Raw genomic sequence first — 19,423 nt, forward strand, 5'->3', positions numbered from 1 at the left:
GGTATGATGTATTTTCCTTCCCTACTGAGAGAATCAGGCTGTAGGTATCAAGAGCAATATTAAAAATACTTTAAAAATAAAAAATAAAAAATAAAAATATTAACGTGGGGGGCAGCCCAGGTGGCTCAGCAGTTTAGCTCCCACCTTCAGCCCAGGGTGGGATCCTGGGGACCCGGGATCAAGTCCCACGTCAGGCTCCCTGCATCGAGCCTGCTTCTCCCTCTGCCTGTGTCTCTGCCTCTCATGAATAAATAAATAAAATCTTAAAAAAATATATTAGCGTGGGGGAAAAGTGTGTGGAACTGTTAAAAAACCTACGTAAACGCTATCAATTCAATTTATAGGCTATTTGTGCTATGTCTTTTTTCTTCCTTGCTCCTTAGATTATTACCATGAAAATGAGGCTTCTGTTTCTAAGAAACTCTAAAAATATTTCTCACCTGCACCTACCATGTTCTGCCACATTATAATCTTGGTTACAGTTCTAAAAATGTCAGAACAGAAGATTGTGAACTGAAGATGTGTCACAGACAAACACATTTGAAAGACAAGTTTGACATAGTGGACTGAGGGGGAAAAAAATTCCAACTGTGAGAAAACTTGATCATGACCTACAGCTTAAAAAAAAAAACTCATGCTTTATAAAATACAAAATTGTACGAGCACCATGATTAAAACTGCTGATTCCTGGGATCCCTGGGTGGCTCAGTGGTTTGGCATCTGCCTTTGGCCCAGGACGTGATCCTGGAGACCCAGGATCGAGTCCCACGTTGGGCTCCCTGCATGGAGCCTGCTTCTCCCTCTGCCTGTGTCTCTGCCTCTCTCTCTCTCTCTCTCTCTCTCTCTCTCTCTGTGTGTCTCTCATAAATAAAATCTTAAAAAAAAAAAAAAAAGAAAACTGCTGATTCCTGTTTTCCAGGGCTCCCCAGTTGGCTACAAGGTACACCTGCTTGCCGGGGAACTGGACTTCCTCTCGCGCGAGTGGAATCCAGGGTGGGCAGTCATCATTCCAGGAGTTGGTAAATTCAGAAAGCGTATGCTGCTGCCCTAGACAAGGAATCATTCCAAATTTCAGAGACAGTCTTCGGTGGGAATTCCACACACCTGTTCTCTCCTCACCTCCTCCATAGTCCCTTGTAATGGACTGTGACTTTGGCTAACTTGTCCAAAACTGGACTGCAGGCACGGAGCCCCTCTCTTCTTTCAGATGACTCATGCTCAGCAGTAATCTGCAGCATATCCTTCCCTCTCCTGTAAACTAATATATAGTAAAAACACATTTATTGAGTAGCTTCAGTGGCCCCAGCACCATAACACACTTCAAGACACTGGGGTGATAAAGTGAGAACTGATAGTGGCCATCAGTGGGGACACGTGAGGTGCTTTGAGAGCAGTTGACTCCCCTTGGAGGCATGAGGAAGGACATTTAAGCAGAGTCCTGTAGCATCACCAGGAATATTACAGGACCAGTCAGATGAAAACCAAGCAGGTAACTGGAGCTCTGAGAAAGAACCTGGGAAGGTCAAGGGAATTCATCCACTCAGAAGGACCACTGCAAGCAAAATCCAAATGGGGTAGAAACTTCGAGGGATTCAGAGAACTGTAAATGGCTAAGTGTGGCTGGGACAAAATCACTCAGCACTGGCAGGAGGTGGGACTAGAGAGATGAGCAGGGGTAGCTGATGGGCAAGAAGAGCCCAGTTTTTGGTGTTATGTGTTCTGGGCAAAGCATCTGGACTTTTTTCCTGAGGGCAATGGGGAGCCATTGTAAGCTTTTAGCCATTTAGGTTTTAGAACAGGAGAAGTCTTATTTTGAAGGAACGATGTCTCATCCTGTAGGGTGGAGTGAGATGGACAGACGACACTGGAAGCAGAAAAATTCACTCTGTGTCTGTGGCAAAGAATCCTAGTGAGAATCATGGCAGTTATGCCTCACAAGGCCCAGACAGGAGTGGAAAGAGGAAAGAGGATGATGGATGGGAGCAATATTAAAGAGAGAAAATTGCTGGAACAGACGAATGATTCAACCATGGGGGATGAGTGTGTCCTCTTCAAATCTTTGTTGCCTTCCAAATGGTCCTTTTATTGAGGTGATAGTCACATAGGTGATTTTTCATTTATAAGGCTTATTGTCATAATATTTTGACTATTGTATATATTACAAAAAATTTGATAGATGGCATCTTAGTGATTTAATTTTCTTAAAAGCTAGAAATCATGAGGATAAATGTTTCCTAGAATAACTATGGTTCATATATGACTGAATCATAAGGTAAATCAAGATACATCTCTCTCACACACACAACCAAGATAACACCTGCGAGTTAACCCTCCACCTACCATGATTTCATTTAATACTGATTTTCAGATGTAGAAAAATGACCTGATTATGTGAAGAGTGATATTCTACATATTTTTATATTCTTGAGAAAAACAAAGAAAAATCTTTACATATTTTCTAAACATTTTGCATAATTGTCGTTTTGCTTGTTGTTGAAAACCAAAAATTCTTGGCCTTTATCCACTACTCCTGGATCACATAAAAATATACTCCACTAGGGAAACACACAGCGCTGGCAATGCTGGCTTTGTTTAACTCATTTTGACTGATAATAACGAAAAAAGAATTAGATCAAGAATGGCATTTTAAAAATGAGCAAAGTTCTTAGTTCCACTATATATTTTCTTAATGTGGAATAAGTAATGCTGTTAAAAACAGTGGAACTTCCTAGAATTCATAAAAAAATGACCTAGATTCACATACACATAAATATGCATAAAACATGCATAACTTCTCTTTCAAGGAATAAAGATCAATATTATGACCGAAGTCAACATTATCCTAACTTTTGAGGTCATAGTTGGGAAATTTTAAAAAAAATGTATAAGTAAGAGCTCACTGAATTGACCCACAGGTGACCAACTCCATTCTGTCAAATTTTCAGTGTCCCTCAGCTGCTGCACGATTGAATTCTAAATTTCCCAGCCAATTTGCCTTTCAGCCTGAATACCCACTGGCATCCAAAGAAGCTTTATGCTTCCCAAACACTGTGTTCCCCAAATTTGCATGAAAATACATTGTGTTGCTCACATGTGCTAATGTTCACTCACTTTCCTGAGAGGGACTTCCATTCCCACTATATTCTAGAAATCTCTGCCCATTGACTTGCTTTCTAGCCTTTGAAGTTCAGTTTAAATGCCATTTACTCCTTGATGACTTTCCAGATTAGGAGGACAAAACAATGCTTCCCTGTTCTCTATTCTTACAGTGAGGAGTTTGAACCATTTCTATCCAATCTATTCCAAGCTCTGCGCTGCAGATAGTCCCACATTACCCAATTCTGCTGGGGGGGGGGGGGGGGTTGTCTCTTGAGACCTTGAGACCAGTGTCGTAAACCTTGTGCATTCTTTTCCATTTCCCAGCATGGCATTTCCACTGAACCAGTGACTGAACCAAGCCTTTCCTAAGAGACATGGATTCGCAGTCATTTAAAAAACTGGATTTCTGAAAACTAGTATTTCCAAAGTACTTTTTAAAGGTTTGTTGTATAAGAGTCATCTTTACTATTCACTCAAAAAATGTATTATCTCAGTATACGCTCTTCAGCTCTATTGATGCCTATCTCCTTATGCATGTATTTGCATATGTGGCTTGAGGTTTCCTTCTAAAGGTAAAGCATAGTTGATTCTATTTTTCAGCATTCCTGATATTCAACTAACACAAGGAACGGACATGAAGGCCAGTTTTTAAAAATCAATTTGGTTTCTTTTAATGGAGGAAGATGTTAAGAGGGAAAATAAAGATTTCCTTCCACCATTCCACTGCACATGTGCACACACACAGTTAAAGGCTGGCTACTACTTACTGGTGGTTTTAAAGATAGGAACATAATATTCTTTGATTCTTCCCTTGGAGAACTGGAGTTTAACTTTCTTCCCCCTGGGTGTGGGCTGGACCTTCTTCTAATGAACAGAATGTGATAGAAGTGATAGGATGTTACTGCCAAGATTGTATGATAATGTAGCATAATCTTAGTCTCTCGTTTTAGTTGGTTTCTTTGCCTACATCTCTTGGTCTCTCTTTGTGAGGACTTGCTCTGGAGAAAGCCAGTTGCCACGTATAGGAGCAGCCCTGTGGAAAGTTCCACATGAGGAACTGAAGCTAACTGACCGAACATGCCAACAGCTGCTAGGAGGTATTCCTCAAGCACCTTCAGATGTCTGCAGTCCCAGCTCACAATTTGACGATAACCTCATGATAATCTGAGTCAGAATCACCCAGTTAAGCAACTCTTAAATTCCTGACCTTCGCAAACTACATGAAATAACTGCTAATTTACGGGGAAATTTGTTACACAGCAGTAGATAACCACTGTGGCTAACAAGTCCAAAAAAAATTTTTTTTTTCCTTTTCTTTCCAACCAAACAAGGTTTTTGTCATCTTTTCAAGAAATTGGCTAGAAACTCTGATAGCTTCAAGCCTAGAAGGTCTAGGAAGGAACTTAGAGGGCATCAGCTTGAGGTTTTTGACCTTGAGCGAGTTCCCTAAACTCTTTTGGCCTCAGTTTCTTTATATACTTACAGGAACAAAGTGGAACTTACCTAATAAAATATTAGTATAATAAGTATATAAAATACTAGTATAATAAGTATACTAAAATCTTAGTATAATAAGATACAAAAGTATTTAGTATACTTTTTGGGAAGTGGTATTTGCTCAATAAATGCCAGCTATAGTATCATTACAATTTGGTTCAAAAAGAAAAGCTAAGAGGTTGCCCGAGGAGACATTCAATCACACAGAGTAATACGGAGCCAATATCCAGTCAGCTACAGGTGTAATTACAGAAAACAATCTGCTTCCCATACCGCCAGAAGTCAGGCCACTTGCAGGGCAGCTGGTAGTCTTGAAAAGTAAATATGATCCATAACAGAAATTCAAACTGCATTTTGTCCAAGTCCAAAGAAATCCCAGGAATGTGTCACTTTTGAACCACACCAGTGATCGCAGACCACACCACAAACGACAACCTCGTGGGGCTATGAGAGCTACGGACCACATGCCAGTACACAACCGTCAGATGGTTGACTAAATCATTCCACAGGGGACAGACAAAAAAACACATGGCCAGGAGCTCTCTCGTCCTGAAGCCACATTGGAAACACAGGTGTAACACCACATTCATCTTGTTTTTGTACATGCTACTCAAAAAAGGACTTGGGCAAAAATAAATAATACTCAAATAACATTTAGTATTCCTTGTTGTGCAACAGCAGACAAGAAAGAGAAAGAACGATGACATGATAATAATTGATGCCTGTCAGATCGAGAAATACAACACAGACCAATTTTTAGTCTCTCCCTCTGCACTTTTCCACTTCAGGCAAAAGAAATGAGGCTTTTCAGATTTGATTCTCATGACAGAAGAATCACATGCTATGCTGTGTATCCCCCTAGATATGTCTGCATGGAGGTCTCCTTCCCTTATTTAGCTTTGAACAAAGATCAGTCCTTTAGAGATAGGGCTATAGCCTCATGAAGACAACTGTAGTTCAGAACTTATCCTGAGGCCAAATAAACTAGCTTTTCTGTTTAAATAGTGTATTTTGTACTTCGTTAGGCAGATGCTTCACTCCCAATTTGTTAGAAATTAAGCATACCAGCCAGCAATCTAAGAAAGATGAATTTTAAAAAGATTTCCATAAGAAAATAAACAGCTATTCAAAACCATAGGTACATGACACACAATGCAATAATTTCTTACTATAACTTATTTCTGGTTGGGGTGGGAAAAGGGAGCAGGGTTGGGAGGATTATCTGAAAATAGAAAGTGATCCTGAAAAAAAAAAAAAAGAAAGTGATTATTTGTAGGGATCCCTGTGGATTCAGGGGTACACTGGAAGTTTACCTGGGGCCTCTGACAACCTATCTAGAAATTTGTTGGAATTTTTTTTAAGTCTTGTCAAGATGATTTGCAGGATCACCGCTTGGTTTTTATACACTCATTCAAGAAACAGTAAATAAGGCGAAAGGTAACAAACTGTAGGCAGTGTGACCTGACCCTGACCACTGATAAACCATAGCCTCTTCTGAACACGACTGAGGGCCTCTGACAAAGCCAGTCCCCAACTACCCACTTACAAGGTCAAAGAAGGGCTGATACCTATAGGCCCTCCTCTCTTCCTTCTCTCTTAAAATCCTGCCCCTTAAGTTGAGGCTCACTTAAGTCTCGCCTCCTCCCTGACTTTTAGCTGATCACTAAAGTTAAACATTGATCTCTCATTTTTGAATGCCAAGTTTATTCACAGCCCCATGTACCCACCAGTAATTAAATACATTTTTAGTAACTCTATTATTCATTTTTTCCTCCTCTGATAAAAACGGAGGACCTGTTAATATATTACAAGTTTGAGTTTGTAGTATTTTGTGACAACTTTTAAAAAGTTTCAGTTGGCATTGTGGAAAATTATCTTGTTCCTCTAAGACATAAGGTTTTAAAGTGTAGAGTCACATTTATTACGGCCTTGGAGCAGTGAAGAATCGGAAATCTTACATAACAACAGGCATAAGGTGCACCTTCAAAGTTCAGATCAAAAAATGGGAGAAGGTGAGTCAGAAAGCTAAAGACTAAGTAGAGCGTTGGATTCTGTGGGAGACAGAGGGATGGCTTGGTTCTTCCAGTAAGTGGCAATGGATTTCAAAGCTAGAACCCATAATATCAGCAAGGGAAGATAAATAATATGTCACAGAGTAGCTACTTTAGATGGCAGCTAGCCCAGTTACCAAATTTATATACCAAAAAAAAAAAAATCACTTTCCATTATACCACCAATATTAAGTTAGGGATATGGAGAGGCAGGCCATTTATAAAACCAACAGAAATATAAAATATCTGTAAATTGATGTAACAAGATGTGTTTTGAAGCTAGATGAAGTATCATAAAAAGCTTAATGAGACCTAAAAGGAAGCTTGGATAAATGAAGGATGTATGCAGCTGCATGGGAAGGCATATTACCAAGATGGCAGTTCTCTTAAAATTTCAAATTTAATGTAAATCCATAAAAATTGCCAGAGAATTGGAAAGCAACTATAAAACTTATGTATAAATGGAACAACTCTGTGGAAGAGAAGAACAGTGAGGGTAGATCTGCATTCTCATGCTTTCAATATACCCAAGTATTCAAAAATTAAGACAACATGTTAATAATACTAGACAATATAGTTTTATAAGTGGAATAGGACAGTGAGCTTGGGCATAGGCTCAAGTAGTGAACAAATGAGAAATGTGGCATTTTATTGAGCGGGATAAGAAAATGGAGAAATAGGGCAGCCTGCGTGCCTCAGCGGTTTAGTGCCGCCTTCAGCCCAGGGCGTGATCCTGGAATCCTGGGATCGAGTCCCACGTCCGGCTCCCTGCATGGAGCCTGCTTCTCCCTCTGCCTGTGTCTCTGCCTCTCTCTCTCTGTGTGTCTCTCATGAATAAGTAAGTAAAATTAAAAAAAAAAAAAGAAGAAGAAAGAAAGAAAATGGAGAAATAGTGTGGGAATAGTGAGCTATTTGGGAAAAAAAAATCAGGTGGCTCCTATTTTGGCTACTTTCAGGTCCTTTATAAATCTACCTAGAGCTCAGAAGGCCACCAATATTTCTGCTTATTGATCTCCAGTACATTAGTCTTCCTTTTGGATATATTTCACACTCCAGGTGAAAAGTTAAATATCTCTTAGTTGACATGGCAGGTAACGTCCTTTGTTTTTTAGTTAACATCCCATCTGTTCTTCTGATGACAACAGACTATGCATTTTAAAATGTATGAGCTTCCTTGCCTAGAAGTCTTATACACCATTCATATTTTAGTGTTTAATTATTACTTTAGCATTTAGTTATCTGCTTCTGTCTATGATGTCTTTCATATGTTCTTCACATATTACACAAAGCTCTGTTCATTTGCCTAAAACAAAGTTAAAAATAACCATAGAAGATAGAAGTCTCCAGCCTTTGCTGATCCACAACTAAACCCCGAAGAGCTCGATCGTTTCAAAGACCCTTTCTTTTTTGTGCCATGATACAACTTGGAATTGCATATTTGCAATATGTTCCATATGGGACCACATAAACCTTAAATTAAACATTTTCAAGTGAGAACTGGGTTTAAGTCTCACTCACTTTATGATAGTAACTCAACTAACTACTTTATGACTCGGTTTCCACATTTTTGAAATGAGTATATTTTTATTTGCCTGACATTCTTCACCAGGGGGTTATGAAGAATAAATGAAATAATGCATATCGAAGGACACTGAAGACTCCAAGGCACTATATACACTCTAGTTGGTATCAACTGTTATTCCTCATTCCTTTTTTGTTCAGAGCCACTCAAGCCCTAAGCTGTTGTCTGGTTAACTTGGCTCAAGGAAGTCAGGTCAGCGGCCAAGAGTTTGGCAGGGTCCCAGCAACAGCTAGGAAGAAATACTGATGTGGTTGCCCGGAGGGTGCTGATCCAAGTCCCGAGAAGGACTCGGCTTCACTGTGAGCTGGGGTTCCTTATCCTCCTACCCACCAGCTGATGATCTTGCCTTAATCACCTGCACCATCGTCTGAGCCCTCCTAGTAAACCTCAAAGTGGTCTCTTCTCACCTTTAAATTGTCCCCTGAGTCATACTCACATGACCTGGGTCGGTTCTCTAACCTCCGTTTTGCCCTTTCCCTCTTCAGGCAGAGGTGGCAAGCTCCTCTGCCCAGGATTCCTTACTCTGAGTCAGCACATACCGCAGATTCCTTCAGGACTGAAAGGTGGGTCTTTTAGAGAACCAGGTCTCCCCCCACCAAGGAAGACTTAACACATTGGCCTCTCCAAGGGCCTGGGGTTCCTCTTTGCCTGCACTGAACACAAGTCTGGTCAAGGCTGAAAAGAGGATCCTAAAGTGTAGGCCTGACACAGGGCTTCCCTCTTACTGGGCCAAATTTGCAACCTCCAGATACTTTTCTCCTATTCCCCGTGGCTCTAGTCTCTACCTCCTCTTCCCCCAATACACTCACATAAAAGACACATCATTTCATTTTTTTTTAGACACATCATTTCAAATGGGATGTCAAATACACTTGTTTTCCTATGGTTAGTATGAAGTCCGAGAATATTTTTCATTTTCATGAATACGTAAAAGGATCTGTCTGCCTTCTATGAGCTATGAGGGCGTTGTCACTATTCCGCACATGGGACTATTTCAGCACCTACACTTTTAAGTTTTTGTTTTTAATGATAAATTCTACATAAAACTGTAGTCATTAGTGATGGTTTCCCCAGACAGGAATTCCGAGACCTACTGCGATTTCTTCTTCACAGAAGAACACACACACACACACACACACACACACACACACACACACACGGCTTTTCTCAAAAATGAAAAAAAAAAAAAAGATGAGTTTTAACAAGTGAAAGGAATACAGAGCCCAGGGAGCCCAGATGCTAAATATAAGGAGACAGGGAGGGAGAAAAGATGGGAAGATTAAAACGAAGGTGTCTACGGATCCCAGATTTAGGAAGCAACAGAAAACCAGAGAGAAGCAACGATGCTAGGACTCGAGTCTATTTTTTTTTTTCTTAAAACAATTAAAGATTATAGAATGTCCTTGTTTGAAAAATAACTTCTGGGTGAAAACTACAAAATATGTATACATTTTAATTTTGGATATTTTTTTTCCAGCTTCCCTCGCAGAGGTGAAGTAATTATTCACACCCTAAGTGATTATTTTAAGAAGGCAGCTCTTCACTTTCCTCAGGAACATTTCCTTGGTGAGCCTTACCAGTAAAGTAACGGCTGAAGGGAATCCAGAATTCCGTAGATGCTTATGTAAATGGCACAAGATGAATCTGAACTTCAGCATCAGAATTCTACATTTGTTTTGAGATCATGAGCACATTACAAACTAACAACGTACGTTAGCTTCTCACCCCATGGTAGAAAGAGAAATATAACAATTTTTTTGGTGACATCCCAAAGCCAGACAGGGAGTTGGGCTTTGAGCTACTTTCAAGGCTTTCAAATGACCACTTAGTATTTGACCTATGGTGTTTATTTGGGAAAAATATGCAAAGTGCAATCATCCAGGTAACCCCTGGGGACCTAGAGAAAGGGTTGGGTTAAGGGACCAGGAGGAGGAAGGATAGAGAGGTAACAATGCATCCGCCCTGAGTCACCTCCTGGGGCTTAAGTGAAGCAGCTGGAATCCATTTTCTCCATTCTCTGACGCAGCAGACAGATGTACTGCACCAACGGCTTGCATTTCACTTTTCATAAAAGCCTAGAACAGTCAGCCCTCCCTACCGAGACAGGACTTTTCATCTGGGTAAAAATACAGAGAGATTCTCAAAAAGAAATGCTGGATCGCTCACTCAGAAGGGTTCATTGTGCTAGACAGTATAGAGAGGATGTCAGTCAGTCCAACAGTGGCTTGAAAAAAAAGAAACTGTCAAACTCCTGCATTTCACTCATCTTTGAGCTATCGCACAAAGAGCCTAATTTTATCTTAGACCACTTAAACAAAATCTTTTCGTCCTTGATTAAGCAAGATGATTACACAGATCAAATGCATTTTTAAGGGTCATTGTTAAGAAGTAGGTTTTGTGCCGGAGACACCAAAGTAACAGGTGGATCTTGATTTAAATCCCACAAAGCCTCGCTGTATTAATTCAAAGAACACGATTTTAGTTTAATTTGCGAGAAAATGAGGATTATGTACTTGCTTTTCCTTCCCGCTAAGGGATATCTGGACACTTCTTAGATGGATGGAAGGGCAATTTTTCTTCCAGGAGTAAACTTAGCTTTCAGAGCTCTATGAATATCCATAGAAGTCAATCTATTTAACCAATCAATAAATTTTAGGGTACATTTTATCAGGCTCTGTGTATCCCAGAAAGGTACTGCCCTTCTCACTCTTTACAGACAAGGAAAACAAAATACATGGTTACTCATTCTGATCACTGCCAGCAGGCACAGGAGACACTCAGAGAGAACCTCTTTCACTAAGGCCGTCAGAGAAGGCCTCACTGAGGACGCGGTCTAAAGGGGAGGCCTAGAGGAGGAAGGGGGAAGCCAGCCCCGCCAAGCAGAGGTTCCCAAAAGTTATCATTTCTGGAGGGAAGGTCCCAAGGTGTTAACTCTTAGGCACTTTCCAAATACTCCTTCTTAACAGATCAAGAGAAAACATCTTCAGATCCCATTCTCCCGTTCTTTCTTTGTGGGATTGGTTATTTGGATATAGGACAACTCAATAAGGCTGATGGTCCCATTTTCTCACACTTTCTTTTCTGCTTTACTTTTGGGGAGACTTTCTAAACTTTATTTCCCAGAATTCTGCTAAGCCTTTATTTCTACTCTCTTGTTTTAATTTCAAAGAGCTCTTTAGTGTTCTGTTGGCCATCCTACTTTTCAGGGAAGCGGGATCTCCTCTTGTCGCTCTGAGGAGGCTGAGGAGACTGGGAGCTTTCATCCTCCTGTACAGCCCCCTGTGTTACTGTGTCCCTCCCACCTTCCCTCCCTCATCCTCCCTCCTTTTTGGTTTGTCTTGGTCTCCGCCTTTCCTGTAAGGAGTCTGGTGGCCCTTGGCTGATGTGCATCTTTAAGGATGGGCTGTGGACAAGCCTTTAGGATTCAAGGGGAGAAGAGGGAGCAGAGGCTGAGCTCACCACCCATGAGGCTCTGGGTCCTTCCTATCGTACTGCTAAGATTTCTCCCAGACAACCTCTTTCTCTGCCCTCAGGAAGCCAACCCTCTGAGTGGCCACCACTCTGGGAGGTCAATGGGTGAAGATAGCTGGCAGTCTTTCCATTTAGTTCCTAAACTTTTACTTTCTCCCTCAGCTGTGGCGACACCACCCCAGGGCAGAGAGCTTCTCCTTTAACCCTTTCAGGGACCAAGTCTAGGTTTTCTTCCCGGCTGGGTCAAGACACAATTGCTCAGCTGGGTACGGAAGAGCAGGGAATCACAGATTTCCAACAACACCCCCCCACACACACACACACCTGTTTAAGCCCCCCTCATTCCCATCCGTTTCCAGGGGCAACTAGTGCCACTAAGGGCCTGAGCCTTTCTAACAGCCAAGCTGTGGCTTTCTGCTTTTCCACTGCAAGTCAAGCAGTCAAATGTGTCAGGTCTGCTGCCAGCAACCATTTGTTCATTTGCTTTTCAGTACAATTTTTGCTACTTCCCCACCAAAAAAAAAAAAAAAAAGGTTTTTTGTTTGTTTGTTTGTTTTTTACTATATAGTCTCTCTGTAGATTATGTCGTTCAAGTTCTTTGCCTAAGTATTAACAATTCACAAACATATGTCCAATCTACACTTTATCTCTCAGACACAGATCTATGTATCTAATGATATACTAGGACTTCCTTAATGTCCCCAAAACAGCTTAGATTCCACAGGCCTACGAGAGAACTTATATTCTTACCCGCCTAGACCTGGTCTTCTTGCAGTCTATTGTCTAGGCATACAAGCTAAAAACCAGGATTCACCCTGGACATGTCCTTCTCCCATCCCCCATATTCATTCCTTCTCCATGGTTTACTGGTAGGCTCTCAGGTTGACGTACAATTAAATTTCCTTTTCTCCGTATCTTCTTCCAATACCTTTAAACTACCAACATCTCCCACCTAAATTAGTGAACTAGCCTCCTCACTCACCTTCCTAATTCTATTCCCCACATTCTCCACCCTAATCCCAAATTCTTATATGGTCTTTTCAAAAGGCTGCATGAATGTCCACATTGTTGCTGAAAATGTGGCTGATTTATTTGCAACTAGGATACACGTCTAAATCGTCATGTTCCACAGCAACATCATGAAAGGCACAGCCCCCCTCTACCACGTTTCATGTCTCATGATGCTGCTCTTGGGCATTTGAGATTTTAACCCTATAGACTATCTGTACTTGAACGCCCTGTGCTTGTCCCACCCCCCTTCCAAAGCAGGGCCTCTGTATGGGCCGCTCCATGCATCTGTTTTACCTTTCCCTAGCCATGACATCATCTGTAATTGCTCAGGTGTCATCTCATCCAGCAGGAGTCCGGTGTCCCATCCTGTGCTTCCCTCTGTGGTGCTGCACTACAGTTGCATGTTTTCACACTTTTCTCACACCCAGAGCACGAGCTGATGGAGCAGCTCTTTGTATCCTCAGCAAAGAGCACAAGTTCTGGCACCTAGTATTTTGTCATTGTATTGTGAATGGCTACAATAGCTCATCTCATATTGAAAAAGTAGGTTATAAAAACCAATGTATACTTTTAGGACAGATTAGGAAATAAGCAGGATTTTCAAGAAAATTATTTCAAAGAAGAGATTTACAGAAAATAAACTCCAATATCTTACTTTTTTTGTTTTGCCCATTGCCTTCAGGATGGAGAGATTTAGGTCTTCAAGTGCTGCAAGTACATTCTCATATTCGCCCAAGTGCTGGGAAAAATATTCTGAAAGTAGAGATATTGAAAAAAATTCATGTTTGCATTTAGGTATCATAAAAAACAATAAAATCTACTGGTGATTTATTCCACAAATGAGTAAAACAAATAAAATGCTATAAGTGAAAACTGGAAGGTTTTCAAAAGAGACTAGGGTGTCAATATACGCATTACATTAAAAAAACTGAATAGTTAAAATTATCCTTGCAGAAATGCTCTTTCGTACAAAAATAGAAAAAAAAAAGGAATCTGGATCTGTGAACAATAAAAATTTTTCTCAACAACATACTATTATAGCACTCATTTAAAAAGTAACTTAGTAAAAAATTAAACTATATTTTATTGTTTCTCCTGGGAGACATTTAAGAAGGTAAGCTCTCCTCATCATGGTTTAAATTAATAATGCTGCAAGACACAAGGATGACCCCCTTGGCACCTCCCATGTAACTTTCCCTATCATGATTTAATTTTTTTCCAACAATCTGGGCAGAGCTAAAAGGATGTTTATCACATTTTTCAACTGGTAGAAATAAAATACATTGGATGTTAGGATTAGGAGTATGGAATATAGACTATTCCCAAATAAGCTGAATTATAGGCAAGATAAATGCAAAGCCTCATGTTTACTTACAGAAATCTATATATTTCTGAAATGAGAGATCTAGCCTAACCAAAATTCACAGGAAGTCTATATTGAAAAGATCTAGAGCTTTCAGTCACTAGAAAATCATAAGACCTCACCATTCCTATGAACTCATCTTTGAATGAGCTATAGCTTATTACTGCCTCTCTTTAATGTGCCAAAAGTATTTATGGCATCAAGTTGAATGGTAAGAAAAATCACCATAAAGCTATTTGAGATCACTGAGATAAATTTCAGTATGTTTTATAGAAACTTTAAATTAATGCTCAAGATGGAATTATTTGCTGACATTGATCTTAATAACAAATGGGAAGCACCACCGAATGATTTATTAGTAAATGTACAGAAATCATCTGAGAAGAAAAATAAACACAGGAGAGCAATAAATCAATTCTAGATTATGGCTGTCAAATTATAATTTGTGTACACATGGATTAAAAATTCATGGCATATTTTTGACAAAAAGTAAATGCTTTCCTGATTATGCATTCCTTAAAAAATGTGTTACAAATTATCCCACATAAGGGTTCTTTCAGGAAGGGATTAGTTGGAAAACAAATAAGGAGGCAGATATTCCTTAAATACCTGCTTGACAATAAGATTTTAATTCTTGGCTCTCATACTGATTTTGAGTGTTGACCAACATGTCCCACCTTGTTGCCATTATTTGGAATAAATGAAGTTCCTGTGAACAAAATTGTTGTGAACTAGCAAGCAGTTAATGTGGCTCCAGAATATTAACTGACAAAAATAATTAGCAGAATAAAATCCACACTAGATTGAAACAAGCAAAATGAATAAATAATACTGGAAACAAGTAAAATTATTAGCAAAATTTTAATATATACAAAGACTCAAAAAAAGACTGCCTGTTTGCATTTAAAATCCCCATCACTCAGGGATGCCTGCGTAGCTCAGTGGTTAAGCGCCCGCCTTCAGCTCAGGGTGTGATCCCGGGATCCTGGGATCGAGTCCCACATCGGGCTCCCTGCATGGAGCCTGCTTCTCCCTCTGCCTGTATCTCTGCTTCTCTCTGTGTCTCTCATGAATAAATAAATAAAATCTTTTAAAAAATAAAAATTAAAAAACAAATTTAATCCCCATCACAGAAATATATTAAGTGAAAAACAGAATTTTGTGCTTAAAAGTCAAGATTAAAAAAAAAAAAAGAAGGAACACAGCCTTTTAAAATATTGTCATAAAATACCTGGCTTAATCAATGAAGGTGTCCTGGAGAGAATATAAATTTCCCTCTGCTGTGAAATCAAGTTTATGAAGGTACATGCTGATAAACAGCATGAGAAGACAATGAGGTTTCCGGGCTGACACCTATCTAGCCTGCCTGCCTACCTTCCTGACTTCCTTCCTTCCTTTCATTTTTTTTTTTTTTAAGATTTTATTTATTTATTCATGAGACAGAGAGAGAGTGAAAGAGGCAGAGACACAGGCAGAGGGAAAGCAGGCTCCATGCAGGGAGCCTGACGTGGGACTCGATCCCAGGTCTGCAGGATCAGGCCCGGGGCTGAAGACAGCACTAAACCACTGAGCCCAGGCTGCCCCCTTCCTTCCTTTCTTTATTCGTCTACTCATTCATCTCAATTATCAAAGGAGTCAAGAGAAAAAAAAAAAATTACTCCCCAAGCAATATACTAGCACACAAAGAAAATAACTCGAATAGAGAGAACTACAATACCCAAACCCTGGATAGGAGCTTAAGAATAAGAACTATTTTGAGGTGGTGTGGGTCAGTGTCATTCAAATTGTTTTATAATCTACCAATAGTCATTTACAAGGGCAACTAGAGCTCCAATGAGCCAGCAACATTTAACATATGTAAAAGAGAATCCACACGCTCCACTTCATGATGGTGAAGTATTAGTCATTTAGTCATTCCAGGCACTTAGTGCCTTCTGTGTGCCATATAGGTTATACTAGGAGCTTAGAATACAAAGAAGACAGAAATTTTAAGGAACCTACAACCAGGTAGGAAAAATAAGTATTCCAACAAACAACTGCTATACACATGATCATTGTTCCAGACAATGGTTCAAGAACCCGGGTACAAAAATGCAATCAAAGTACAGGGCAAAGCAGGGGACATCCCTTGATTGCTTTGCTCTGGTGGCCAGGGGGCTTACATTTATGGGCCCCATAGGACTATGGAGAAAGAGTTCTTAACCAGGTACCCCCCAACCCCATAGGATAGCACAGAGATGGCAGACTGAATCACACCCAAAGTCTTACTGAGAAAAAATCCCACTAGTTTATCTTCAGAGCTATGGCATGAGAGGTAGGCTTGTAAGAAACACATATCTAGGGACCAACATTAATCCTCTCTAGAGACTGGGGAGCAGGCATCACCATCTATGTGCTTCCTCTTGGCCCTACCCAGATCATTGGTGTCTTTAAAGGAGCTTATGTACACATCTGGCATCCCAGCTTTCTGGGCTGTTGCTGAGCCTTGATAGTCTAGCTTGATGATCAGCAGGGCTAGTGTTTATGACAGGATAATAGCAAAGGAAGAAATAGTTCTTAAGTGGCTATCACCCAGGGATCAGTGCAGAGGGAGCAGAAAGAAATAACTGTCACCCAGACTTTCCCTAAAAGAAGTATATTTGCATACTTTAAAAGCTGTTAAAAGAAAAAAAAAAAAAAAAGCTGTTGCCTGAGGGTCTAGCTTCCAATCAGGGTAACTGTGGATGCTAACCAAGATCTTCCCCTCTGAGACACTGACCTGTCTTGGCACACCCTCAATTACTGGGAACCACTAGAATAAAGCAGGCTACTTGAACAAGGTTTGAAGACAACCAAGAGCTAGGGAAAGGCTGAAAGATAAGGTACATCTCTCATATAAGAACACTCTTTCAAGACTGGAAGAGGTGATCATTTTAACTAGTACACAGAAACCAATTTAGAGAGAAAAAAAAAAGATGAAACAGAGGAATATGTTCTAAACAAAAGAATAAGGTAATAATTTAGAGAAAAAAATACTTTAATAGAGATTAGTGATTTACCTAAAAAAAGAGTTCAAAATAATGGTTATAAAAATAACTGCCAAAAAAAAAAAAAAAACCTGCCAAACTTGGAAGTAAATAAACTCAGAATTTCAAAAATATACAAAGTACCAAACAGTAGTCACAGAATTGAAGAATGCAAAAACTAAAGTGAAAAGCACAACATAGGACTTCAAAAGCAGACTAAATGAAGCAGAAGAAAGGAGGGCAGTCGAACTTATCTAATCAAAGCAGCAAAAAGAAAAAGGAAAGAAAAACAGTCAGGAGAGCTTAAGAGACTTATAAGACATCATCAAGTGGACCAACATTCACATTATAGGGGTCTCAGGAGGAGAAGAGAGAAAGGAGCAGAAAAAAATCTTGTTTGCAAAAATAATGGCTGAAAACTTCTCTAACCTGGGGGAAGGAAATAGACATACAGATCCAGGAAGCCCATAAAGTTCCCATCCAAGTAAAACCACAGGGAACCGCATCAAGACACATTATAATGAAACTGTCAAAAGTTAAAGGCAAGGAAAGAATCTAAAAAGCAGCAAGAGTGGGATGCCTGGGTGGCTCGGCGGTTGAGCCCCTGCCTTTGGCTCAGGGCACGATCCAGAGTCCTGGGATCGAGTCCCACATCAGGCTTCCTGCATGGAGCCTGCTTCTCCTTCTGCCTATGTCTCTGCCTCTCTCTTTCCCTGTGTGTGTCTCTCTCATGAATAAATAAAATCTTTTAAAAAATAAATAAAAAATACAAAGCAGCAAAAGACAGACGACTTGTTAGGTACAAAGGAACCCCTATCAGTAGATTTTCAGCAGAAACTTTGCAGTCCAGAAAAAAGTGGCATGATTATATTCAAAAACACTGCCAACCAACCATACCCTACCCAGCAAGCTGTCCTTCAGAATTAGAGCAATAAACAGTACTCCAGAGCAGTAAAAGCAAAAGGAGTTCATCACCACTAGACCAGCCTTACAAAAACTGTTAAAAGAACTTCTTTAATCTGAAACAAAAGGGTACTACTTAACAGGAACACATTCAAAAGTGTATATCTCACTGGTAAAGGTAAATGTGTAGTAAAATTCAGAATAATCTAATGTTGTAAAGGTAGTGGGTTAATCATTTATAAAGCTAGTATGAAGGTTAAAAGACAAAAGTATTCATATAATGATAACTATAATAAATTTTTACTGCATACACAAGATAAAAATCTGTAAATTGTGACATCTAAAAAAGGTTTCACAGGGGTAAGGGGGTAAAAATATAGAGCTTTAGAATGTGTTCCAACTTCAGTTGTTATCAAGTTAAACCAGTTATAAATTATTTTGTGGAAGCCTCATGGGAACCACAAAGCAAAACCTTATAGTAGCTAGACACACACACACAAAAAGAGAAAAAAAAACTAAACTATATCACTACAGAAAAACATCAAATCACAAAGGAAGAAAACAAGAGGAAAAGAAAGGAACAGAGGAAAGAGAACTACAAAACAGCCAGGAAACAATCAATAATACATAAATACGTATGAATCAATACTTACTTTAAATATAAATGGACTAAATTCTCCAATCAAAAGACAGAGTGGATAGATGGATTAAAAATAGAGACTCGTTTAGGATATAAGGACACAGACTGAAAGTGAAGAGACAGAAAAATATATTCCATGCAAGTAAAAACCAAAAGAAAGCTGGAGTAACTATATGTATATTAGATAAAATAGAATTTAAGACAAAGATTATAAAAAGAGACAAAGAAGGTTATTATGTAATGATAAGGGGTCAAAGCCACCAAAAGAATATTACCTTTGTAAATATATATTTGTATATAATTTGTGTGTGTGTGTGTGTATATATATATATATATATATATATATATATACACATACACGCACATAACATAGGAGCACATAAATATATAAGGCATATATTAACAGACCTCGAGAGAAACAGATAGGAATATAATAATAATAAGGGACCTTAATATGCTACCTACATCAATAGACCATTCAGGCAGAAAAATCAATAAAGAAACAATATTCTTAAATGACACATTAGACCAGATGGACTATGTATATACACGTACATGTACTTACATGCATATATACATACATACACACACACACACACAAAGACCACTCCATCCAAAAGCAACAGAATACAAATTCTTCTCAAGTACACAAGGAAGATTCCACTGGATAGATCCTATGTTATGCCACAAGATAAGTCTTAATAAATTTAAGAAGACTGAAATTATATCAAGCATCTTATCTGATCACAATGGTATAAAAATAGAAATCAGTTACAAGATGAAAATGAAAATTTACAAATA

General features: G+C 39.3%; 1 protein-coding gene across 1 annotated transcript in view; it reads right to left on the bottom strand.

Annotated features, from left to right (window-relative positions):
• The window catches only part of NECAB1 (N-terminal EF-hand calcium binding protein 1), a 186,962-nt gene that overhangs the window by 79,646 nt on the left and 87,893 nt on the right, over positions 1 to 19,423 (bottom strand). The window contains exon 5 of the mRNA XM_041768387.1: positions 13,367 to 13,464. Within this exon, the coding sequence (XP_041624321.1) occupies positions 13,367 to 13,464 (98 nt within the window). The remainder of the gene's footprint in view (positions 1 to 13,366; positions 13,465 to 19,423) is intronic.

The sequence above is a fragment of the Vulpes lagopus genome, chromosome 9, assembly GCF_018345385.1.
Source record: "Vulpes lagopus strain Blue_001 chromosome 9, ASM1834538v1, whole genome shotgun sequence".
NCBI lineage: Eukaryota > Metazoa > Chordata > Mammalia > Carnivora > Canidae > Vulpes > Vulpes lagopus.